The sequence below is a fragment of the Cheilinus undulatus genome, linkage group 9 (genome assembly GCF_018320785.1).
Source record: "Cheilinus undulatus linkage group 9, ASM1832078v1, whole genome shotgun sequence".
In the NCBI taxonomy this organism is placed as follows: Eukaryota; Metazoa; Chordata; class Actinopteri; order Labriformes; family Labridae; genus Cheilinus; species Cheilinus undulatus.
In genome coordinates this window covers 20,362,384-20,388,546 of record NC_054873.1, presented here as the reverse complement: position 1 = coordinate 20,388,546, position 26,163 = coordinate 20,362,384, and the positions used below count along the sequence as shown (strand labels likewise).

At 38.6% G+C, this 26,163-nt stretch overlaps 2 protein-coding genes across 2 annotated transcripts; one reads left to right on the top strand and one right to left on the bottom strand.

Annotated features, from left to right (window-relative positions):
• duox (dual oxidase) lies at positions 1–20,680 on the bottom strand. Its single transcript, XM_041796076.1, has 33 exons — positions 20,614–20,680; positions 20,440–20,523; positions 20,192–20,356; positions 19,026–19,213; positions 18,663–18,864; positions 17,580–17,746; positions 17,173–17,236; positions 16,716–16,812; positions 14,710–14,800; positions 12,775–12,877; positions 12,443–12,615; positions 12,153–12,328; positions 10,193–10,311; positions 8,911–9,048; positions 8,682–8,795; positions 8,218–8,420; positions 7,701–7,886; positions 7,240–7,465; positions 6,015–6,108; positions 5,745–5,920; positions 5,181–5,250; positions 4,980–5,021; positions 4,568–4,746; positions 3,409–3,639; positions 3,188–3,287; positions 3,042–3,091; positions 2,817–2,944; positions 2,572–2,725; positions 2,194–2,426; positions 1,959–2,117; positions 1,713–1,868; positions 230–358; positions 1–139 (listed from the first exon to the last, which is right to left on the bottom strand). The coding sequence occupies exons 1-33, from the start codon at positions 20,678–20,680 to the stop codon at positions 17–19; spliced, it is 4,587 nt and encodes a 1,528-aa protein (XP_041652010.1). The 3' UTR covers positions 1–16.
• On the top strand, positions 20,316–26,123 carry duox2 (dual oxidase 2). Its single transcript, XM_041796077.1, has 9 exons — positions 20,316–20,388; positions 21,169–21,282; positions 21,522–21,787; positions 21,952–22,009; positions 22,099–22,233; positions 23,685–23,892; positions 24,141–24,355; positions 24,453–24,640; positions 25,871–26,123. Exons 3-9 carry the CDS (start codon positions 21,641–21,643, stop codon positions 25,880–25,882), a joined length of 963 nt encoding a protein of 320 aa, XP_041652011.1. The 5' UTR covers positions 20,316–20,388; positions 21,169–21,282; positions 21,522–21,640; the 3' UTR covers positions 25,883–26,123.
• The last annotated feature ends 40 nt before the right edge of the window (positions 26,124–26,163 follow it).

Below are 26,163 nucleotides of genomic sequence, written 5' to 3'. Positions count from 1 at the left end.
CTCTGTGTAAGACGAGTTAAAAGTTTTCATAGTGGTGTATAAAATGAGCCTGATCCTTCTTGTTCATCTGCTGACATGCTTTCTCCACATTCTTGGTCAGTCCAGGCGGTCCACAACTGAATACACCAATCTTAGCCACCTATGTAGAAAAGAGGGATGACCATTCATGTTCTCAAGGCTGGTTGATTTATTAACATTTAAAAAGGTAGATGAACATAGATGGACTGACCTCTGGGTGAACTTCCTGAAGTGAGCTTAAAAATGCCACCAAGGGTGGGCGGCCAAAGTGGGTGATGGACCGCAGCCCAGTGAAAAGACTGCGGTTACAAATCTTCTGAAAGTGGCGTTCACACACATACTGTAACAAGGCAAAGATGAAAGTTTGTTTTCAGTGTTTTGTCGTTTTAAAGAAACTGGTGAAACTTGATGCCCTCACTCTCAGGTCACTATGCTGTTATGATAAACTCAAAAACTTGACATATGGAAAACAGGTACAGTAGTCAGTCTAAATAACCTGCCTAAATGTCAGATATAAACAAAAAAATTTCATTTGTTTAATTGTCCTGAAGAACAAACAAAGAAAAAAGTTGTGACTTGAGTGGATTAGAAGGGCATTGTGATGACTTTGAATTGTGATATCACTGTGTGGCTTCCAGGTAAAGAAAAAACACGTTAACCTTTGAAGACCCTAATTGTTAATTTTTGAGAATTTTATTAAAAATTCTGCATGAAATTCTTTTATGCTATTGCTTTGAAATATGCTTGAGATTTTCTGGATTTTTCAAGAAATTTTGGGGGTTTTCTTTATCAAAATATTTAGGTTTTGGGGGTTAAAGGTGGCAAAAGTGGGTAACAGGAGCAAAAAATTAGCTGGAAAGTCACAGAAATGGCTAAAGATTGTAATAATAAGCAGCAAAAGTGGTGAATTAGGGTTAAAAGTGACAAAAATTAGATTAACAAAGAGTAAAATGTGGTTGAAATTGCCAAAAAATGGGCAGAAAAAATTGTGGAAAGGGTGGCAACAAAGGAGCAAAATGTGTTCAATATGGCAAAATGGGTAGAAAGGTGGTAAAATAGAATTAAAAAGGCCAAATGTGTTAAGAGGCAAAAATTGGTTTAAATTGTCAAAAAAATGGTTAAATTTGAAAAAGCATTAATAGAGGCATAAAAAATAGATAGAAGGTGGCAAAAATGGGTCAAAAGTGCCAGGAATAGCAAAAGGTGGTGAAAATGAGTAGGGAAAAAAATACAAAAAATGTTTAAAAATTGGTTTAAAGTGGCAAAAATGTGGAAAATAGGGGTTTAAATGGGGAAAATTAGGTATGGTAAATTGTTTGTAAAATTGAGGAAAAGTGGCAAATAAAAGTGATTTAATTGTTGAAAAAGGTTTAGAAGTGGCACAAATTAATAACCTCACCATCACACCCAATAATTGCTTGAGACAATTTTCATCTCCAAATTGTAGTAACTGTTATCCAAGACAGCTATCATCAATGCTACTGATCCAACACACATACATTGATATCAATACATCACAACTGGGGGGGGTGGGGTCACTCTCTGGGTTTGTATTAGAATGGTATCTTCAGCATTCCTAAAAAATGTTGCAATTTCTATATAAGGTGAATATTCACTATTCAATATTATATATATATGTCAGACTTGTGTTCATGCTTCTTTTATCACATGGGTGTATGGACTGTAAATCTCACCAGCATGGTAGTGCGGAGATCAAACTTCTCAGCCACTTGAGTAATGTAGATGTGGACGGAAACCAGCTCCTGTGTATCCATTTCCTCCACCTCCCTGATGATGTCTGACACCCACTCAAACTGACGCTGTGTCCGTGTCACCCAGATGAAGTACACCTTATTGATGAATTAAAGCAAAGAGATTGATGTTTGTAGATGGAGCTAAACTGTGGGATTCAAGACAAAATGCAGTGTAGGTTGCTGCACCTTTTTACACATAAACTTAGACTTCGCAGAGGATTTGTAAACAAGGTCTTTCAGGATGGATGTGAATGGGGTGACGCCGATGCCTCCTCCAACTAGAACGGACACCTCAAAGTCAACCCACTCCTGGTGGCCTTCACCAAACGGGCCGTCTAAGTACAGCTTAAGAAAAAACAAGACATGAATATAAGCATCATCAGAATTTATGGTAATATAGAGAAACAAAGGTTTATGTTACCTTTGGATAAGCGCCAAGCTCAACCAAATTTTCTTCAGTGTACAGCTCTCGCAGCTGACTCGTCCAAGGCCCCACAGCTCGAATATGCAGACTCAAAGTTTCTTCATGAGGGGCTGACGTAAGTGTGAATGGATGGTACTCATCTGTGCCCAACATTAGGCATGCAATACGAACCCACTGGCCAGAACGGTACACAAAGCCCTGTGGTCGTTTGAACTCCAGATGTGTCACACCTACAGGTAGGAAAGCAGAGGGGAAGTGTGAACTCAAATGCAAAACACACACACAAACATTACGTGATTTTAGTAAGGAGGCTTTTAAATGAGTAAAACAGAGAGGATAGTGAAATTTCATGAGACTTTTCAGGAGAAGTGTCACCTGAGGGCAGCAGTTCAGCTCTGAGCACCGGGATCTCGGACTTCTTTCTACTCAGGCTGATGAGTTTATCCAGCAGAAAGAGCAGCGCAGGTGGAATTAAGTAGATGTGGAAACGGGGCTCTTGGATGAGTGCATAACTGCCGTGAATAATTGTCTGTTGAATGAAAACAATGCTACCATTACTCATGACAGTCATGTGACTGCAGAGGGCACTTGGGGTACTTCAAAGCCAGGAAGGCACTTACTAAAATGTACACAATAATGTAGAGGTAATGTGTGATCCAAAATCCCCGAAAACTGATGCGACGGAAATAATGTGAGGCAAAAACATACATGAAGGCGAAGGTGAAAAGCAGTAAAATCCCAGTCAATCCTGAGAAGAGGAAAATCAGGACAAAAGATGAGTTACTGCAATAATATTTAAGCAGTTCATGCACCAATGGGGTTCAAAATTCAGCTTCTTAAGATACCTGGAACTGTTTGAAAAAACCACCATGACCACTTCTTTGGAAGTTCAGACCTAAAAAAAATTAAAACACAGAGAAAAATCAGCATTAAAACCACTCTATTAAGTGTAAAAATATCTGCTAAAGTCAGGCAGATATTTAAAAAATACCCATTGTTGCTGAAGACTTTGGGGAAGAGACAGGACAAGATGCTGAGATCACAGATGGAGAACATGTAGATGTTGACCACGTGTCCCAAACCATGAACCACTTCAGACAAAACAAAAAGGAATGAGCATTTGTAAGCAAACCACAAAAAGTTGAACATATCTACGCCTTTATCATTCACACTCTCTGCTATTATTTGATGATTTTTCTTGATTCTACTGACCTGAGAGGATGACGGCTGTCATGGCCATGAAGCGATGGAAATCAATGGCAGCGTCAAAGGGGATGTATCTGTTAAGGAAGGTCTCTCTGCACAGAGTTATGAGGTTGCGGCAGACAGTGAGGAGCATGTAGGGAAACAGGAAGGAGATGGCAGCTGCAGTGCCTCGTGCAATGACGACGCCCACCACTGAAGTCTCAGGTATGCCGGTGGACTCTGACTGCAAAGCATAGTCTGAAAATATTGGTTAGAAAAGTTTAATTCTAATGATAAAGAAAGGACTTGACTACTTAAGGTAGTAAAGGGCAGTGATTCATAACCTTTGTCCCTAGGAGCCCCCTTTAATGTATCTAAGAATAATTAAGCCCTCCCCAGGACCCACTTGGAAAAAATACACATCAATTTTGATTGTTTTTATTGACAAAATCCCAACATAACAGGCCTACATACACTTGTAATGGACAAAAAATGGTACATAAACTATCCATTATTATGTTAATGTATAAGAAAAAAAAAATAAAGATCTGTTAATTTTCAAGAAAAAAACTTGAAATTCTTCATTTCACATAGTAGTTAATCTAAAAAGAAAAAAAAATACATTTCCGACTTTATAAGTTAAAAATGTACATGATCCCAAACTTTTGGAGATCATAAATCCATAAGTCAAATATCCATCCATTATTTTCAGTTTAGTTTCTTGTAAATTTTTGACTTTACACTGCTGTGAATATATTATTTTAAACTTGAAATTTTTCAGTTTCTGTTGTCAAAATTTAAAATTTTATACTTGGATAATTTGAGGTTTCTTGTTAATTTTCAACTTCTTAAACTCTGATTTCGTTTTCTTGTAAATATATTACTTCATAATCTCAAAAATGAAAAAAAAAATCCAAATTTGGACTTTTTCTTTTTTTTTTTTAAATAAAAAATCAACAGGTTCTCTTTATTTTTTAGGCTGACTCTAAAACACTATCATGTTTTTTTTTTTTTTAAATGTTCATCTTATTCTGGTATCTGAGCTAACAGGGTCCCGGGACTGTCTGAGATCTTTGGCACTCCGCCTAGGGGTGTGTGGACCCCAGGTTGGGAACCACTGGTATAAGGCATGTATAATGTATCCTAATGAAGCAGCAGAATAAGGAGTGCATTGATTACTACTCACAGTAACATCTTTCCAGTGCTACACCAGCTGTAATGCCGTAGACGACTATAAAACACACGATATGACGGCGATAATTCTCAATGAAACGTTTGAACTGCTGGATCTTCTGATGGACTGGATTCCTAATGTACCGCTGACGTTTGGGATCTACGTAGACATCTGGGGTGTAACTTCCTATCCTGAAATATACAAATGATCAGAATTAGATCAGTGGAAGTCCATATTTCATATCTATCTGATATTGACTGTACTTTCAATTGAATGTAATGTCTTAAAATGCATCAAATGCCTGACTTTTTCAGAAAAAGAAAAGATGCAGTTGTTTTACCAAAACTACAGTTTTTTGATGAACAAGTTCTTAGAAATCTTGTACACTTCATACAAAAGCAGAAAAAATAAATATGGAACAAACTTTTTACGTCTTCTTAACTCCTGCCCCTCTGCTTTGCTAGTCCTGCAAAGAAAAAGAGACACATCACAAGGAATATATAAATCAAAAGAATACAATAAAAAAAGGTACACCAGATCATAATTTTGTTGGAGTGACAAGCAACAGGTATTCCATCTTTGCATCAGAGTAAGCAACTACAGCCTGTGTTCACTGTTGTCTTACGTGTTTGCTGGACAGATGAAGGACACTCTCATGTCCCGACTGAGCCGCTTCCTCCCATGTTTCTCCATCCCTACAGACAGAGAGTTTTATCAGACAATGTCAGAGATATAAAATAGATTGAAGTGGGGAAAATAATGAGAAACCCACTTTTTAGTCATTTTTATTATCCGGAATATTTACAGACCCACAAAATGTGAAATGAACCAACACAGTCCTTTGTTTGTGATCTCCCTTTGACTGAAAACATCAACCCTGGCTGTTTGAAATCAGAGTCCATTGCTATCAAATGTGAGTTATGATAGTCCTGCCCTTTGTCTGTTTTCTCCACCAAAGAGAGGGATGAGTGGAAAGGAGCTTGTTTGCAGTTAAAGAGACACACATACTACACAGCTGTTCTGTGCAAGCTGTTAAGAGCTGGTTTATACAAGGTCAAAAACCTCTTTTGAGGTTTGATCCATATCATACTTTGACTAAAGCATGGCACATGTTTCATTTAAACCACAGGGGACTGCATACGATGGAAACATGGTACATCTGTCACCTTTAAGCAAAACTTTTTCCAACCTTTGACATTGAGTTGAGCAAACTGCAACTCCTTCTCATGGTCCCGCAGGAGGAAATGGAAGTCCTCCCATGTGATTTTCTCCTTTTCATTGAAGCCTGCAGCCTGCATCATGGCCTTGATGCCGTCCTCTGTCTGGCTCTTTGACAGAGGGCAGTTTGAGATTTCAATGAAACACCTGCAGGTCAAGAGAAGAGAAGAGCAAAGATGAACCAACAAACAGGGGAAAACACTTGGTACAGTCATGAAAGGCCAAGACACATGAGTCAAACCTGAGCATCTGGGCAAATTCTTCTTTTGATAAGAAACCAGTTTCACCAATGTCATGCATGGAGAACATGAGTTTGGATTTTTCTTCAGGTGACCCTGCAGAAACAAGTATATCATTTATAAGAAAATAAACTTGTATTAAATATCACATCAATCTGATTGTTTTGTGCCATACCGAGCACAACTGCATATGTACACAGCCCAATACAATAGATGTTGTTATGCTAGTTGCTTTGCTACTCTGCCAAGAAGAAGAAAGAAGAAGAAGGCACCATGGAAAACACTTGTCTTGTCTTTTTTCAGTGCATACAAAGAAGTCCATCCTGCTACTGCTACTCGATTTATGGTCCGGGAACCTCAGAATTTAATCTCTGCTTTCTGCAGATGATGTGGTTCTGTTGGCTTCCTCTGCTTGGGACCTCTAGCAGCTATTGGGGATTGAGTCCTTGCCTTAAGTGAATGAGTTTAAGTATCTCAGAGTCTTGTTCATGAGTCAGGGTAAAAGGGAGCATGAGATTGACATGTGGATTGGTGCAACATCAGCAGTACTGAAGGAGCTGAGCCAAAAGGCGAAGCTTTGGATTTACCAGTCAGTCTACCTCCCAACCCTCACCTATGGTCATGAATTCTGGGTAACGACCGAAAGAATGAGATCGCTGATACAAGCGGCCAAAATTAGTCTTCTCCAGAGGGCGGCTGGGCTAAGCCTTAAAGTAAGGAGTTTAGTCATCTAGAGGGAGCCTAGAGTAGAGCTGCTGCTCCTCCACATCAAAAGGAGCCAGTTGAGGTGGTTCAGGCATCTGATCAGGATGCCTCCTGGGTGCCTCCCTTTGGAGGTCTTCTGGGCACATCTGGCTGGGAGTAGACCTTGGGGAAGACCCAGAATGCACTTGTGGGATTGTATATCCTCTCTGGTCTGGGAATGCCCAGGACCTGGCCCAGGATAAGCTGAGGAAGAGGGATGGATGAAGTAATAGGGTATCTTCTAAGCATTTATCAGGTTCTCATTATTTTCAGTGAAAAGTTTTACATGATGGTTGAACTGCTGTCCTCTTCACTTTTTTCGGCAATGGATATATTGATTGTTCTGACCACGTTATAGAAAAAAAAACAGATTTACTAATTTAGCAACATTGTAAGCTTAAGGTTTTAAAAATTGCATTTATTGATGCATCATTTTTGTCATTTTGTGTGACTTCTCTCAAGCTTTTTGGGCTCTAATGTTACCTTTCATAAAGATGACCATCACATCCAGAAACTCTTGGAAGGAGAGGTAACCATTTCCATCCTTATCAGCCAATGTAAACATGGAGTCGACGAACAAGGAGTCAGTCTTGAGGCCCAGAGCATCAGCAAACTCTGACGCTGCCAGCTCACACTCCAGAACCTCTTTGGCTTTCTTGCGGGAAACGCCGCTCATATCTCCGGCGTCACTCCTCTCTATTTCCAACACCTGAACACAAGAGAGGGCGTCATTATTGTGTCATCAGTGATATCAACGTAAATTGAGGTTAGTGAATGTCCATCACTGATGAGGTCACCATCATGACCAACAATTAGCTCTTTGGGCTGGTGGTCGGAGTTAATTCGACCTCAAACAAGCACTTATGACACATTGTGGCCAAGTTAAGGCTGCTGGCGTTGTTACAGAGCAGAAGATGAGGTAAACATTGAGAGGCTGACTGTACCTGAGAGAAAGCATGCCGAATGAAAGTTTCCACAATTTGAGCCCTCTGCTCTCTGGTTAAAGCTTCCTTCAGCAGTTCCTCCTCCTTCATCTCCTTCACTCTAATCTCCTGCCTGATGTCCGTCACCCCAGGGCGCAGATTCTTGACAAATGCGGCACGTTTGCTCTCGTCATCAAAAAACAGCACCTGGATGTGCAAACAGGGAGCGCAAGGAGAAGATTAACAGGGCCACAGGGAGATAAAAGTGATGTAGAGCAGGTACATCTGCAGAATCCTGCTTGCATCAACGATTGGATGAAGTGAAAAATAAGAGTAAGAGTAAAAGGAGAGCTGTATGTGCTTAAACAGCAAACGATCTTAAATGTGAACACAGAATTTGGTCGTAAATGCTGACATAAGGTGCAGCAGCAGCAATGCTTGTTTTTTAAATTCTTTCTTCCAACATGGATCGATCTAAAGCTACAGATCAAGAATCTGAGGGGGAAAACAGTCTCCTCTGATATTTACAGCTACTCACCAGGTCGTACTCCTTTGAAACTTTGAGCAGCAGAGCTTTCTGGTTATGGTTGTTGGAAAGAAGGACATTAAGATATTCTTGGTTGCTGAGATTGATGCAGCGGTGAGCAGACCCAGATCTGTCAAAGACCTGTAACTTCCTTTTCTCATCGATCTCCACACTGACGGGATGTAGAGGTTTTTTACGGCCCTGCCACTCATAAGCTGTAATGCAGAAAAAAAAAAAAAAACATGCTTGAAGAGTTCAGTAGAAGTTCAGTAAGCTATTAGTTCAGTTTTGTGAAAGATATGAAAATGATAAAAACTCAGATTTTCTGGATCATATCTACACTTGTATTAGGGATTTATAATTGGTTCTTTCCCACCATTTTTATTCATAATTTGCACTGAATAAAATGTCAAAACTGGCTAATACAAGAAAAATTATGCAGAGTGCAAATGGATTATTTTAAAGATTTTACATACCATGAATTCCCAGGGCTGGCTCCTCTGATTTGTCTCCAGCTTTTTTTATTTTCTGGATTTTTCTGAACTTATGCTTTCGGAGATTTGCCACCATGCAGGCCACCAGAAAACTTGCTGCAAAAGTAAAATAAGCAAACATCATTCTAAGTTTGAAAAAAAACTGCTGATGAGTGATTATCTGATTATCTCTTTGTGCATAAAGAGAATAATTTATGGTTGTGATACAGACCAACAGGGAATAGGAACAGAACAATGATGAAAATCCCATAGCCAGCATGGCTCCCATCAAAGTAATTAAGTTTGGTCACATTGGTGCAGGGATGGAGCATTGATGCAGTGAGCTGTGTGGGCTGAGGACAAGGGTCACCTGAGGCAAAAGAGGGACTGTTTTTTATTCATTATCTCCATAGTATGTAGTTGGTGCAATTACGGATCAAATGCGGTAGTGTACAAGTCTTAGGCCACCATAATATTATAAGAGTTTTTTTTTTTGCCCCTATCTGACAGAACAGTAGACAAATTTTAAAATGAGGATGGATAGAGTAGGGGGAATACTATGTAGGAAAGAAATCACACGTGACTCAAACTTTGGCCACCCACTTTCAAGACCACAACCTCTGTACATGCGGCATAGGAAATATTCACTACATCACCAACACCCCAGATTTGTCACTTTATTATAATCCATAATGGAGTCCTTCTGGAGAGCACCTGATTGGAAATGGTTTTCCTTTTTTTAGCATGACAACAATCCAAAACACACAAAATAATATTCAGAGAGAATAACACTGACAGTCATGGATTGTCCAATACAGAAGCAAGGCCTAAATATTGTCCAAGACAGTCTCCCGAAAGGGTTCAAGATGTACTAAGAGCATAGGGATGCCATAGGTATGTCCCATTTCAGGGGTAAAATTCTTTGAAGAGTGCATTTAAACTGACTACATCATGATGGGACATTGAAGGCTGTCCCATTTTGTAAGCTTCATTAAATCTGTTATCAATACCCCTGCAAACAAGAATCCATTTAGTGCATCCTTTGTGGCTCAAGATATCCCAAGACTCACAGTGCACCAATTTAAACAAGCTGGAAGGCCAAGCAGCAGAGTCATACACTTTTAAATTTAGGCATAATGTTTTTAACTTGATAACAGCTACCAATATTAATGTCAAAATGAAAAGGGTGGGGCGCATATGACTTTGTGGTTACATGCCCCATATACGGACATAAAACTGACTCCTTTCAGTTTGGCCTGAGTGATCTCTGCAAGCTACTACTTCCTTAGAAGAATGATTCCCTGAGACACAGCCACCCAAATTTGCCAGCAAAAGCCTTTTTTCCCTGAAAAATGCATTTTTCATTTTTATGTACATATCTTCTATATTTCTGGTTTATTTCCATAAGAAGACAAAGTCATGAATATGGATGGTCTTTAAACTTAACTAAAACAACAATCCTAGTGATGGCCTAAGTCTTTCGCACAGTGCTGTATGTGTGGAGATGTTTGTACCATTAATCCAGAAGAACACATTCTTTTGTAAATCAGTGGCTTCTGCACTTGTGACTGCAGTCAGTACATCATGAAAGGTCACGTTGCGGATCCTCTGTATCTCATCATCTGTGAACAAACTGGAAAACACCCCAGGGCACACAACTGTTGTAAGAAGACTGACATGTGAACAGCTGTTATTACCTAGTATTCAAGAGATGGTTACACTAAAAGTTATTCCCTGTATATTTGTCATGTGGGTTCTGCTTTTGCCGAGCCACCTAATAGGACAAAGAGTGGGGTCTGAGTCTACTTATTTAGGAGGTAGAAATGATTGTAAGCCCAGATAATGACCTTTTTTGCCCCCATTGCCATCACATTAAGTATTGGGCTTGTTATCTCTCATGGGAAAAAAATCAGCAATGAAATTGCATTTTCCATACAGATAAGCCTTAAACAAAAGACCTTTGTTTAATACCTATTTTTTTCTGTATGCTTCAGCAATACACATGCATGGCTGAAAAAAAAGATGACTTTTCTCTCTTAAGATCAACCAACGAGTATGTTCTCTCTGTCAAAGTTAAACTGCTCACTCTGCCTTATGACTGACAGAAATATAAATGTTCAAACACTGGGCACAGTTAGTGTTTACTTATGCAATAGCGCATGAGATGTGGTGTAGTACAATGTTAAAACATCATTAAGCTGGCACTTTTGTCCAAAGTTATGCACATTTGAGAGAAAGTACAACACAGGCAAAGATCTAGACAGGAAGAAACAACACCAGGAAGTGCAACAAAGTGCTTCGAGTCCAACCAGATGCAGGTGCTGCTGTACAGCCAGAGGCATTGCACATGGTGGTAGTACTAAATATCAGTACTGCTGTAACAGGTCACAGACCACAACTGTTATATAACAAGATTCATATGCTTTACTCTACTAATTCAACTAGCTCTAAGTAACAGTATATGAAATTATTCATTAAATATTTTGGTTTTAATTAAACATTTTGACCATGTCACATATCAGAATGAAAAGTTCCTCTAAATAAGTGTGTGTGTAGTTAGTTGAAAAACAAGTATCCATGTGCATCAAACAAAATTATAGGGTAGGTTTGAACATAACCAGCCAATCATAAAACATCTGTTGGGAGAATGTTAATTTTGCTAAATATCCCTTTAATTGAAAGTAAGCCTGTTGCCAAGCAACCCACTACGTTTGTGTCCATGGTTACCACAAACCAGCTATTAAAGTTTATATCTACTTTATCCCTAGAGGCTTTACTGTAGATATGACTATGGATGAAACTTCAGGTGATGTAGTCAGAGAAGAAGAAAAAAAAATCTTCCAGTGGCTAACCTTAGTGGATAACCACCAAAGCTTTGAAAGAAATTCACTCTCAATTCAGCTAACACTGCTTCATTTTTTATCAAAATTAGATGTTTGCATAAATGATATTCTAAGTTTTAAGATAGATTTTCTGAAATGTCCTTCTGGTACATGTTGCACTGTTTCTGTTTGTGCCAGAAAAAGCCAAATTTGTGGCTTTGACAGTGCCTTTTTTTAGTCTGCCTGCATTATCATCATCTGACTCATCTGAAATTAGTCCTGAATTTTGAGTTTAAGAGGTGTCCCATGTGACTCATAGATATCAATAAAAACACATTTTTAAAAGAGGGACTGATTTGTAAATGAATGACTTTTAGAGCATAAACAGAATAAAATATGTGATGATACTTTTCTAAATATCCAATCTGACATTTATGTTGAGTTTTAACTAAGCTTGTTTTGTAATAGACGGAGGTGAGCGGTGTCAGTTGTTGATGCTTTTGTGCAGTCTGTACTTGTACTAAGTACGATCCAGCTAGCATTAGCCACCAGATAACAGCACTGCAAACAACACTGAAACCTAAGTCTGTACAAAGAAAAGATGATCAATGCTATAACAGCTGTCTCTCTTTTGCTCTGTAGATAAGATTACCCATTTTGTTTGTTCTCAAACCAGAAGCGGTCTCCATTTCTGATGCGTTCAAACTGGTCCAGGATGATGGTGGAGAAAACCGGACCTGGACCATCAAGAGACTCCAGCAGTCCTCCAACGAAGAGTTCAAGTTTTGAGATGTCTCCATTGTACAGTTCTGCAACATCCTGCAATACCTAAGCAGAAAAAAAAACACATAACACACTTTAATACACAATCTTTTCTATTTAGCTGACATTTTATCATTCTTTATTTAGAAGGTATTTTGATCAATACACTTTATGTTTTACCTGTGGGCTGGTGCGGTTGAGCCCAGGATTTATGTCTCCAAAAGTATTTACAGGAGGCAGATCTAGAGCTTTTCTGACCTCAGTGTAACTACGCAGGCCAAAGTCTCTTCCTCTCTGGATTGTCAAAGCCACCAGATCTGTCCTACTGAACCTTAAGAGTCCATACATGAAGTCTACAGGGTGCAAAACAGATCAGGAATTTTAGTTTATTAACTCAGTATGCATGAATGAAAAAGAAGTTTGCTTTGCAATATCTATAATTTCTTAGCCTTTGTGATACTTCATTGTTCTAAACATGATTCTGACTTCATTGAGTAAGTAGGGTTATAAACCTCTTAGGTCCTCCACAACCACATTGTCTTCTCTCTCTGCAATCTGTGAAGCCATACCCAGGATTAGGTCATCTACGTCTTGGCCTGTCTTCATATTGACTCTCTGAAAATAAGATAACAAAGTAAATCTTATGTGCAAGAGATTCAAGGAAAACATATTCTCTCAGAAGTAGGCAAAATAAGAATCCATTTGACATGCAGAGACATTTTTAAGTGACCCAAATTTCTGAAAATGCATACAACTCAAATTTATTTTATGAAAAGCTGCTGTTTGGACCTTACATGAAACAAAATGTATAATTAAACAAAATGACAGGACAAAACACGTTTAACAATATTGCTCAAGAAAGTTTGGCTAGTGGCCGTGTATCTCTGATGGCCACTCTAACAGTTTATCTGAGATGCCTTATATCTCAGAACAGAAAAACATTTCAAAATAAAATTAGATTAAACTTCCATTTAGGTAACAGAGCTACAGTGCTAACAGAGCTACAAAGGTATCATATCTAAAGCTAAGCTAACAAAGAAGCTTTGTAAGCTTCACAGGTATGTTGTCTACATAGCTATATCAACTTTAGCGACATCTGCTAAAGCTCATATTGCTAAAGCTATCTAAGCTATAGATAATAAAGCTATAAGCTTATAAAGCAGCTATGTAAGCCATGTAGATACCTTAACTACATATCTACGTATATTTAGCCACATTTGCTAAAGCTCACATTCCTAAAGCTAACTTAGTTAGATTGGCTAATGTAGCATGGTTACTTAAGTAGCCAGCGTAGTTATGTTAGCTTTAGCTAAAGCTTATGAAGCTAAAGCGAGCCACTGTTCATTTAACTCCTTCTAAAATGTGTCTATACATAATCTTATCCCGGATTAGACCTCTGAGCTTCTTCTCTGTTTTATGTATAAATTGTTTCTTAGTCTGTTATGTTTGCAAAGAGGCTATTTCATAAATGTAACTGCCAGTCTTTGTGGATAAAGTTGAATTAAAAAAAATCTTAAACTGAAAATATGTTGCACCAGCAAGTTAAGTTTCTTCTGTTCTGAGATATACGGCATCTCAGATCAACAGTCTGTGAGAGCGGCTGTCAGAAATGTACGGTCAGTCAGATCCACTGAGAGGACATACATACGTACATTTTAATTTACTGTTTCCCATAATAACGTGCAAATTTTGATTATTTACCAGAGATACTGAGAAATTATTTTCACAATAAAAAGAGTTTTCTATTCCAAGATAACAAGGTGAATAAATTGAGATCTTGGGAAAACAAATTAAAGTTACTCATTATCACTGCAGAACAGAGTACAATCATATATGCTTGTCAGCTTAGGGCTCCCATACATCCCTGACTTTGTTGCTTTTTGCTTCCAGGCACACATTTGTGACCCGCTGCCGCCCACTTTTGGGCCCTTACCCACCAGCTGAGATCCAGCTGCCTTGGTGTGGCCACTGGCAGTAAAACAGACAAAATAAACCTTGAAGAGTTGTCAGTCTGTGATAAAACCCTTTAGATTTCAGGCATACAGAAAGGAAAGATTTTTCTTAAAAATAATACGAGTTATTTGAAATTAAAACAAACGTAACAGTAACTACTTCTGCAGATAATCAGTTTTGTGCTCACTCATTGATTTAGGTACCCGCTGCTTGCCAGAGCTTATCTGCTGTGCTCTAGCACTTTTATCCAGTCTCCATAAATAAACAACAGTACTTAATGTGATTTGACTGTTAGCTCTTGTTGTAAAAAAACGCATTGGGGCTACATTAGAGACAACAAAAAGTAAATCTAAAGAAAGCTACAGTAAGTTGTATTAAGAATCAAGGAAAAAGTCAGAGGTGATAAAATACTTCTTGCATTTTAATAATCTCACCAGTTCTATAATTGTCTTTTTTCTTCTTACACTTGCAGAAGTATTAGTGTAATGACCTACCTGACGCTTCCAAAAGCTGTTACAAAGCCGCACTGCTGGAGAAAGGCTGCCATCCGCATTGACCGTCTTCCTGAAGTGGCAGGTTTTGTTTCTGTGGGGACAAAAAGAACAACACTTGGTTCCTTATTTCTAGTACACACCATATTCAACAGCTGACAGATTCACAGAAGCATTTCATTTTACTGCACCTAAGTACAATTCCTCTAAACTAGGGATGCACTGATGCTGGTATTGATGTTAGTGCATCCCTATTTTAGGGTCAAAGTTCTCTTACTTGCACTCACAAAACACCACCAATACTTAATGTAAGCCTGTTTATTTGAGCAGGTTGGTGAAATTAAAGCTGATAAAAGGAGAGCAGATTGCATCACGCATTGCTTTATTGCAAGGAAGTCAGGTGAAGAACATCTGGTAAAAATAAAGCAAACTTTTCAAAAATAATTCCCAAAGCTGTCATGATACTATTTTTGGTGTTTATATCTTTACTTGTTATCAGTGAGCAGTGAAATGGTGCATCTCCAAAAATGAGAATATAATGCAAAAAATCATTTTTTTTCCTGTGATTTACAAGAAAAGTCCATTTCTATATATATTCTAGATTCATCTCATACAAAGTGAAACATTTCAAGACTTTTTAAAATCTTGATGATTATGGCTTACAGCTCATGAAAATTAAAAATCTGATATCTCAAAACATAAGAATATTGTGAAAAAGTCTAATTTGCAAAGGTTTCCTAAGCCTTCACTCTCTCACTCTGGTTCAGTAACCCCAATCATGAAGAAGACTGCTGACTTGGCAAATGTGCAGAGGACAATCACTGGAAGGCTGTTTGCAGAGGGCTGTATCAAAACATATTCATGGAAAATTGACTGGAAGAGAAAAATGTGGTAAGAAAAGGTGCAAAAGCAACAAAGATGAGCTCAGCCTTCAGAGGAGTCAGTGGACCGAGAGCCACTACACACAGATGGGTCCAGGAAATGGACAAGTGTCATGTTCTTAGTGTCAAGCCGATTCTGGGCCACAGGCGTCATCTGGGTCTCACCTGGGCAAAGAAGAAAAAGAACTTGGTTGCTCAGTGGCCCAAAGTCCTGTTTTCAGATTAAACTAAATTTTGAATTTATTTAGAAAATCAAGGTCCCAGAGTCTGGAGGAAGTTTGAAGATGTACAGAATCCAAGGTGCTTGAAGTCAAATGTTTTCGCTATCCACAGTCAATGATGGTTTGGGTTACAATGTCATCCACTGCTCTTGGTCCACTATGCTTTGTCAAGTCAAGAGTCAACGTTTTCAGACTTCTACCAGGAGATTTTAGAGAACTTCATGCTTCAGTCTGCTGAGAAGCTTTATGGAGATTCTGATTGCCTTTTCCAGCAGGACTTGGCACCTGCCCACAATGAAGCTAAAACTACCAGAAACTGGTTTGCTGACCATGGTATAACTGTGTTTGATTTGGTGGCCAACTGGTCTGACCTAAACTCCATAGAGAATCTCTGGGGAAAGAGAAAGATGAGAGGCACCAGAATCATCAATACAGATGAGCTGAAGGCTGCTATCAAAGTAACCTGGGCTTCATAACAGCCCAGCAGTGCCACGGACTGACTGGCTTTATGCCACATCACATAGATGCAGTAATTTGTGCAAAAGAATCTCCAATCCAATACTGAGAGCATACATATGCATAATTCCAAATGGGCAAAATTTTTGTATTATAATTACTTTTCTGGACTGATGTTTTGTGGTATTCTAATTGAGATTGAGGATTTTTGTGAGCTGTAAGCCATAATCATCAACATTTAAAGAAAAAGAGTCTTGAAATGTTTCACTTTGCTTGAGATGCATCTAGAATATCTGGAAGTTTCACTTCTTGAATTACTTTTTCATGCTACTCTAATTTTTTGAGATGCACCGGTGCTTATACTTTGTCTGAAAAAAAAAAGAGCTATCGGTGCATCCCTGCTCTAAACAGTTCTTTTGCGACTTTCCACATGGGGAAACTTGGTCAATACCTCATGTAAACACCAGGTGGGGCCATAGTGATGCCAAACCTTATGGCAGCAGCCTCAAACTCAGCAGAAATACCAGGATCAATAAATTTATTGTAACCTGTAGGCAGACAAATATGAGTATCATGCAGAACAACAGAAAATAACAGAACTACACATAGAATGTGGCCCTTTCCCCAAATACACTTTAATAATACAAACTGTAGAAAGGAGGCAACAAAAGCATTTTTTCTGTGAAAAAGACAAGTGACAAAGGAGATGTTGCTCATCCAACCAGAGGTTTTTCAGTTTTCTTCAGCTGTGGCTGCTTATTCAGCAGAGAAAAGGAGACACAACATTGGCGCCTTGCTGACGGAGCACATACTTGTCAACGATAGCTCACCTCACCACGGCTTGTGGTCACTAGAGCATTACCTGTTCTCCTCCAGTTGTACTTGCACACACTCTGGGTGATTCTTACCTGGATATGGAGGAAGCTTTATGTTTCCAAGATACGCAGGCAGCCATTCATAGAGGGCAATATTCTGTAAAGAAAAACAAAACACAAAAGTAATGGCAGCTTGTTTTTATGCACTCTAATACCAAGATTTTTGAGGTTATTAAATACTAAAAGCACATCTTTTTTCTTGTTTTTTTCATTGACTTTAGACCTATTTTGATCAACAATGTTACTTTGCCAGAATGAGCTTGTTAATGATCCCTTTTAATGGAAAAAGCCAATAAAACAAGTGAGTGAAGACGCTTTTATCCTTCAATTTGTATCCATAAAACACATCCTCACTGTGTTCATGCAACTCATTCTTTCCATAGTGAAACTTAAATCAGCACCTGTGTAGTGCAGGATTACATACAGACTTTTCCCTCTACCTGGAATGTGGCCACAACGATCTTCCTTGCGTTTTGAAACAGCTTTTCGTCTGACCACTTAGGGTGTTCCTTATGCAGTTTGGTGGCGACATAATTGTGGTAGCGAAACCAGATAATCCCCTCTGCTGCCGTGAACAGGTTCTCATTGGCCCAGGCGTTTCCCAACTCTAGGAACAGAAGGTGGCACAAATCACCGAGAATTCTGACAGTCTCAAGTATTAATTGCCATCACTATGGCTGCAACATAATAAACAGAGAACAGGTTGAATGTTTACTGTACTTTCAAATGCAGGTCATGCCCTATTTTAAACAGCGTATTGCATTAATTGATGAGGATCTTTCACCACAAATGGGATGATCATTTGTTTTTAAGGATGGGACAACAGAGCACTGACAACAGCAGCAGATCCTCCCTCTCCCCCACAGATAATAACTACACACCTTTAACAATACACGCAACCAAAACACTGACTTCACGACACCTGTACGGCACCCTTTTAGCGATACAAAGAGGGATTTGCTGTGGTGAGCGTGACAAGCTGTTGAGACGATAATGAGTGAGTCACTACATACGTCAGCAAGGGCCTCTTTGACTCAACTCTGACTAGGGTGAAACAATATTTGCAAGAAATTCTTGTTGCTTGTGTTTTGATTTTAGAAGCTTGCAAAATGGATTGGGCTTCTATTGCCAAACAAAGAAAAACAGGTCACATACAAGGTTGTTTACAGTCATAGTTCAGCTCAAACAGAGTGACTTAATTTTAACTTGGATGACATCTTTGATTACAGATAGTTTCATTTGGGTGGGTGAGATTTAGTGACTTGTATGTAATCCCAGAGAAATCATCATGAGCTTTGTAGGTGAGAGTGACAATTAAATACCAGTGAGATTTAACTTAGGTGAAGCCAAAGCCAAAATCTCTTCAATAAATCACACATAATTATCTGGTTGTATGCACTACCCTCCAAGTAAGTGGATAATTAAGTTTTAGTGTTAACTGACTGAGTTTACAGAGTTTTACTGCAACTAAAAGCTCTGCAGGTCTGCACTGAAGTTTGAATATGACGTATAAGCTATCTCACCATAAAGGCCATTAGGTCCATTTTCTCCCGTTGTAGGGTCAGCAGTGCTCCACATGAAACTATGCTCTGTTCCCTCATTTGGCATGTTCGCCTCAGAGCCTGAAGTCAAGAGCCCTCCAGAGAAACTCCTCAAGGAGTCGGACCAGGACGTGGAAGGGCCGTAAATAGAGCTGCCGTCTATCCATGCTGTCACCAAGTTGACCTGCATGTTTTAGAGCACACATGAGGCTGGAGAAATGAATCATTTCACCTGTCATCCAGATCTTTCAAAAATGGTTAATGGTCCTAATTTGCCATTTTTATTCAATGGAGCTGCTTTTTTACGCCTTATCAAGACATTTAAAACATTTTGACATTAAGTACCTGTCTCCGAGGATTGCCAGGGCTCTGGCCAGACTCTTTGTCCCAAGATCCTCTCTGGAAAGGTAGCAAGACCTTACCACGGGAAGCAGGGTCAAAGATGGGGTCACCTTTTGGAACTGGGATGTTCATGAACTCAGGGGGACAACCAGGTGCTCTTGAATCAAATACTTCAAAAGCAACATGATAACCTAAGAAATGTAAATGTAAAGTAGAAATGATAGCAAACTTCAGATACATACATATATGTCTTCATCTTGTATCTACAATCAAGCTAATATCTGGTGGGATATGTAACATTAGCAAATTTATTTCCATGAGATTGCCTCTATATTTCACCTAAAAACAGTCAACAGTAGTGGTGGGACAAAACATCTATATCCTCACCTTGATGTGTGTGATTCATTTATTGATTTACTGACGTTTAATATTGATCATTTTGTTTTAAAACTGGCTCTAAAAAATTTTCCAGGAAAGCTCTTAATAACTTCATGACTCAAAGCAGAAGGTGACAGTTAAAATGGCATAAATCAGCAGACAAAAAGTGCTATAGAGTGGTTACAGAGGCAAAAAAATGGGTGAGAATAGGCAAAAATTGGCTACAAGGTTAAAACAGGCATAAACTGCATAACAGCTGAAAAAGGGGTTAAGAAAGGCAAACATGGGCAGAAAAAAAGGTGAAAAGCTGTTAAAAAGTGGCAAAAATCAGTTGAAAATGACAAAAAAAAAACTTATAACAGCTGTACAGTTAGATTAAGAAAGGCAAAAAGGGCCTCTCTTAGAAGCATTTGTGAGAAGCATTTAACAAGGGGCAGAAATTGGTTATAAGTGGAATAAATATGGTAATATGGGCGCAGTTGACGTGATGAAAACAGGTTAAAAGACTGATAAGGAGTTTAAAGTTTTATTAATCATTATTGGCTGTATAATTACTGCAGATCTGATCAATAACAGTTTCATCATTGTCATCTTATCAATATGGCATCTGATTTTGTGATTTCCATGTCTAATCAATTCAAGTAGATACTAAAAATTACTATTTGTGCTGTAAACCTTAAACTAGATAATGAGCGCGCCTCCTTCATCCCTCATATTCGGCCTACTTGTCCGCCACTCAGTTATGAACTTTTAAGTAATATTTTGAGACACCAGCTTTCTAAAATATTTACCGAAGAACAGGGAGAGCACGGTCAGGTTACGTGTCGACGGCAGACCGGAGGGTCCAGCTGAAAGTTTCCTGCTCAGGGTGCGGGGGTTTGGCAGTTGGGGCTCGTGGACAGCTTCGTAGACCCCATCAGAGTATTGCGCGGGCAAGAGGCGCACGAGGGGTGAACCTGCGCGAGCACAAACACTTCGTATTGACAAGGTAAGCCAGCCAAGCTATGCTGCTACTGAAACTCTTTTCCTTACAACTTACCGACAGCTCCACGTTTTGGGTTTCCCAGACTGTTGTACCAGCCGTCAAAGCGAGGAACTTCACAGGTTATTTCACCGCGTGAATCTGTTTGATACATTTTTAGCTTTTAGAGCATTTTTTTTCACGTGAACATTTAAAATAAGGAATATGAAGGGCAGACTTCTGTGTACTTACGTTGACTGACAGAGAGCGCCAAGACAACAGCTGCGCAGATACTCCAAACCCGTTTACGTAAATCCATTGAAGCGAGAGATGCTCCTTAGTTCAGTCCGCAGCCAAGAGCAGTGAAGAACTCCTGAAAAGACAAGGTAAGGGTAACACATTTATCTGCCCCTCTTCATGCCTTTATACTTAGAGGCAATAACTAAAAGGAAAAGTTAGGAAGGCTGTCTACTTGTCTATCTAAATGAAAAAGAAAACGTTACAAACCTGTAACAGGCTGTCTTTAGTCGTGTATACAGACTGCAGACACAATGAAGACCATGCCCTGTGTCCTAATTGGTCTATATACTATACCAGAAGATGAAATAATCTCGTCTTACCCTCTGTAGAGGTTGAAATGTGGTAAAGAAATGTCGCAAGAGGACACCTGTACATGTGAGGGATGGGGCAATACTAAAGCCTGCAAGTGTTGCAGAGCTTAACCAAAAATGCATGTGACCTGGGTTGCCCAAATGGGAATGGTCATCATCTACCATGGATCACACCTACTTTTCCCACTGCATTCAGGGCAATATCCTCCTCCACAGTGACCTAAAGGGGGCTGGTGGTATAAAAGAAGTCCATTTGTCCTCAGCGTTCACACTTCATCAGGTGTTCTTCAGTCTTCTTGCAACTTTGCAGGTAAGAGAGATCTTCTACATGTTCAGTGATTGATTAATTTCTCTTTATTCATAAAAAAATTTAGGGCAACAGCACATATTTGCATGACTCGTAATGACTTATGTGGATGTGTGGAAATGTAAGTCTTTCTGCACATGCATGTGTTTCTTTGCATTACAAACACACAAAACCAGGGAACTTAAGATGGCATTACACAAGCAGGACATTGTTGTGTTTACTGATGTCCCATCTCTTATCAGGTGTAAGAAACACAAGCAGCTATCTCTGCATCTAGAGGAAACTGAGAGCCCCGCCACTAACACTGTCCTCTCTGTCAAACCGTCTGGTCTCAGCTGCGTGCATAAGATCAGGTGCTAAGATGACTTTCTACGTTGACATTTACCCATTCTACCCTTTACAAAGATCCTCGTTCATCTTCAGCAGCCGCTTGCTGACTATTATCCTGGTCTTCCTTATGTTAGCAGTCAGTCTGCTTCTCATCCTGCCGGGGATAAGAGGGAAAACGGTGAGTGCAAACTTTCAGATAAACTATTACTCACTGCAACCACATTATTATAGTCTCCTGTGAGTGATCATTTGTTTACTTATTGAAAAGGCTTTTACTTCACATTGTGTCTTTACCTTTAAATGCACTTTATATTTGACTTTTGTTCTTTCTCTGCCCATCAGAGACTTTTCTGGATGTTTAGAATTATTATCAGCTTGTTCATAGGCGTGGTGATAGTGGGTGAGTTTTGCACTCATCATTGTTGTTAAAACAAACATATTTTCCTTTTTGTGATACATCATCAAGGCGTTGTTTCTTTTCCACTCCAGTGCTGAACTTTACTTGCGACTGGGCCGAGGCCAAAATGACCACTAATGCCACCTACAAGTCTTTCAGCGATGCTGTGGTTAATGCTGATATAGGGTTGCATGTTGGACTGTATGGCATTAATGTCACACTCAAAGGTGAGTCACTGCTAGATATTTGATCCAGATGTTTGTCTAAAGCACTTGTGAGGTTTTTGGTTACGAGACATGTTGATACTAATGCTGATATATCTATGAGCTGCAAAAGCACACCAAATAATCAATATAACAACAGACTTTCTCTGTACGTTGATTTTTATGGCCTGCAACCACTGCCAGGGGATGGGGGATTCATGAACGAATTATTAGCATGCTTCCTAAATAACCTTTTAAACATTTTTGTTGGCAAAGTTTTCCAATAAGGGTCATGCTTTGCATGGAGCAGGGATTCTTATCTGGTGGGTTGGAATCCAAAAGTGGGTTGCGGGGCTGCTTTCAGTGGGTCGCAAAGGTGTGCTTGGAAGAAACCAAATGGCAAAATTGTCTAAGATGTCTGGATGACAGAACTGGTTTGCCCTAAGGTAATGAGGTAATTCCTCAAGAAATGACCATACTATCCACTCTCTTGGGAAAATGAAATAAAATAAGATTTACAGACGTGTTCATCTAAAGCTTCTGTAACATTGAGCTTTGTAAAAAAAAAGGTTTTGTCCTGTTTCTGTATTGCTTGCATACTTTTTTCCACCTAAAGACCTTCAGCATGTACAGAGCAAAAATCAGAATATATGAGGTATGACTTTGCCTACAGGGGGTGCCAAAAAAGGTTATAATATTTTGGGATTTTCTTACTAGTTTGTGTTTTTATTTTTTGTTTTCACTTTTTGTTTTCTTATGTAGTTTAGTTTTGATTAGTTTTTTTTTTCCAAATGGTTTTTATTGTCTTTTCAAACATAAACAACATACAGCAATGGTTGAATAAGCTTGTCCAAACACTTATACGCCAATCACCTGAGTTTCCACAAAATTAAAAAGAAAATAAATGGCAAGTTTTGATTAGTTTTTCTTTTAAATTCTAGTTTGGTGGTTTAATTTGTTTTTTTACTTTGCAGAAATGCTTGGTTTTAGTTTTTTTTTTTGTTTGTTTTGTTTTTTTTTTGTTTCAGTGTTTATAGTTTTTTCAGCACTATGGGATACAGGGGTGAGACCCAAAAGGGCCAGAAAAATTAACATCATACAGTTTCAGAAATACTTTTACATAAAGTATTCTTTACTAATAATTTTATTTAATTATATTAGATTTTTGAATGTAGCTCATGATGTAAAAATGAAATACGGTGTGAAGTCTTCTTCAATCAAATCAGATCATTTTTTACTTTGCTGTTTTCTTATAACAAAGGATATTTTGTCTCTATAATAATACAGGTTTGTTTTTTTTTTAAAGCCTTACTTTTATTTTATTCTCATCAAAACTAAAATGTTTTAACATTTTAGTTTAAACCTTGGTGCCAATTTCCGCACAGGAACTTTAAAAGTCAGAGAAAATATTTCGCAGATGTGGCATCAAAACTGAAAAGTCGCAGCTCTTAACTTTTGCCCTCCTTTTCTCTCAGGGAATCCCATTGTACAGTTGAATGAAACTATCGACTACAACGAGATGTTCAGCTGGCATGATACAATTGAAGACGAGTATGAGGAAGCTCTGGAGAAAGGTCTGCCCAGCCCTATCCTGTACATCGCTGAGAAATTCACCATGGGCAGCCCATGTCGACTCATCTTTCAGTACAGATACTCAGGAAGATACGCCTCCGCAACTCTTTGGTAACAAAATAGTCTTGCAACTTATATTCATGTTTATTTAACAGAATAAGTTGGGTTTTTTGTAATGAAACTTTTTATTTCTTATTTATGTCCTTTTAATACTCTTACTTATTTTTATTTTTATTTTTTTACCAACATGTAACAAATGGGGCCAAGGACATTACAGTATAATCACTGTAACATAATACAGTGCAGTCATGTTAGATAATAGTTAAAGGGAAAAATAAAATGGTTGCATGCTTCTACAGGACCGCATTTTGCACCTGGATGCTCGCCAACATCCTCTTCTCCATGCCGGTTATTCTGTACGCCGGATACATGATGGTGGCAACTGCTGCCTTCATCTTCTTCTCCATGGCTTCTTTCTCCACCATCAGGAACGTGCCAGAGTGTGTTTTCTCCATAGGTACAGACTCCTTTGAAACTGAGTACAGCCACTCATTCTGGCTGGCTCTAGCTACAGGTAAAAAAAACGCAAGCTGCACTTTGATTTCATGTATTTTTGATTAAACAAAACTTTCTGAAAGATTCAATTTTTACTGATGGGAAATGATTTGCAGGTGTGCTGTGCACCATCATTGGGATTCTAGTGCTTATTCTCAACTTTATGATGCCGGAGAGGATGAGGGAGGCTTTCAGTGCTGGTGTCGACATTTATGAAGATGAAGACGATTCTTATGGGGAGGGATACCTGAATGCTGTTTTTCTTGACAGAGTGACAAGTTCACCACTGACATTAAAAGCAAATGTAAGTTAGTGGGTTGGCACTTAAGCATTATTATTCCTTATTCACTCACAACCTGCAGTAGTGCATTTTCATTTTTCTTTTCTAATGACTTTGTTGGAAATTTGACTTTGTTGCAAAGAATTGCCTCAGAAGACAATATACAGTGCATTCTACTCTATGACATTTAAAACATGGGGCAAATGCATTATTAACAGAGGATGCACAATAGGAATCAATACAACATATCAATAATATATCTGAAAAAAAATCCAGTATTGTAAACTGATTCTCTGACCCCCTTTGACTTGTTTCATTACCACTGAATGATTCCTCATGGTTGTGCTTATGGCCTGATTAAGGTAATAAGAGCTGAATTGGCCAAAGTTAACAGGCAAATGAAAAAGAAGACAGGATAATCTCAGGCAGCAATAAGAAAAGCTAACAGATAGAGCATGTTAAAAGGTGAAATTGACACCAAAATGCAGTGAATAACTACATTAACTTTGCACATTTTGAAGCAAACTTAGCGAACACTACCTTGGAAAACACCAAAACTAGAACAAATGTATATATCTTTGTTGATCTTTATACTGAACTGACTGTGGTCTGCTACATCCCAAACTTTTCAGCCAGCCCCGGTCTCTTCAATAGGAGTGAAGAGACCAGGGACCCCCACACCTGAAGGGCGTTGAAGCATAGTTGAACACAGCTGCGTGCAAACAAGAATAGCCATGTGCAGATTTATATTTCGAGGACTTTTTTAAACATCGCTTTCATTTCAGCATATATCTTACCAAATGACTTAACTTTAGTAAAACTGACTAAAATCACAAATATTTCACTATTATACCAGTCTATTTTTCTTATAATTCCAACAGAAAACCTAAGAAACAAACATATATTTAATGTCTAAATTGATTTAAGCAGAAATAAGGCCCACAGAAAGAATGATATAAACTACAAAACAGCTTTAACAGCTACCTCACATTAATGTTGTATTTACCCCATGCACATCATTTGACCATTTTTCTAAGTAATAATTTAATAAATGTAAATAAAACAGCATTTTCTAATATTTTGCTGTGGAGCTCTATTGCATTTTGGAGCTGCAAGAAATGTGATTGGTTCATGGCATTGAAGGGCAGGGCTTAGTGATTGGTTAGCTGCATTTACTGTGTTTCTATTCATATTACGTAGGGTCATTCCCATCTCTGCTGCTCTGTGACTCATTATTTCGTCTTTGTATTTTAGGACGATTTATGAAGCCATCCATGTTTCCTTCCTGGAATCTGCTCCAGCCAATACTTGAAGACTTTTTCTCCTGAATGTGTTGCCTATATGGATTGTCTTAACTTGACACTACTTTTAAAGACTCATATGGGCTGTAAGTGTTTTGTAATGTAATGTAAATAGCATTTGTAAAGATTGTTATCTGAAAACAACATTTGCAACTTCAATATAGTAACTTGTATGGGATCCATATGATGTAAATACACAAGATTAAATTTCACAGTTTAATTCCTCACTGATTCACCTCCCTCTGA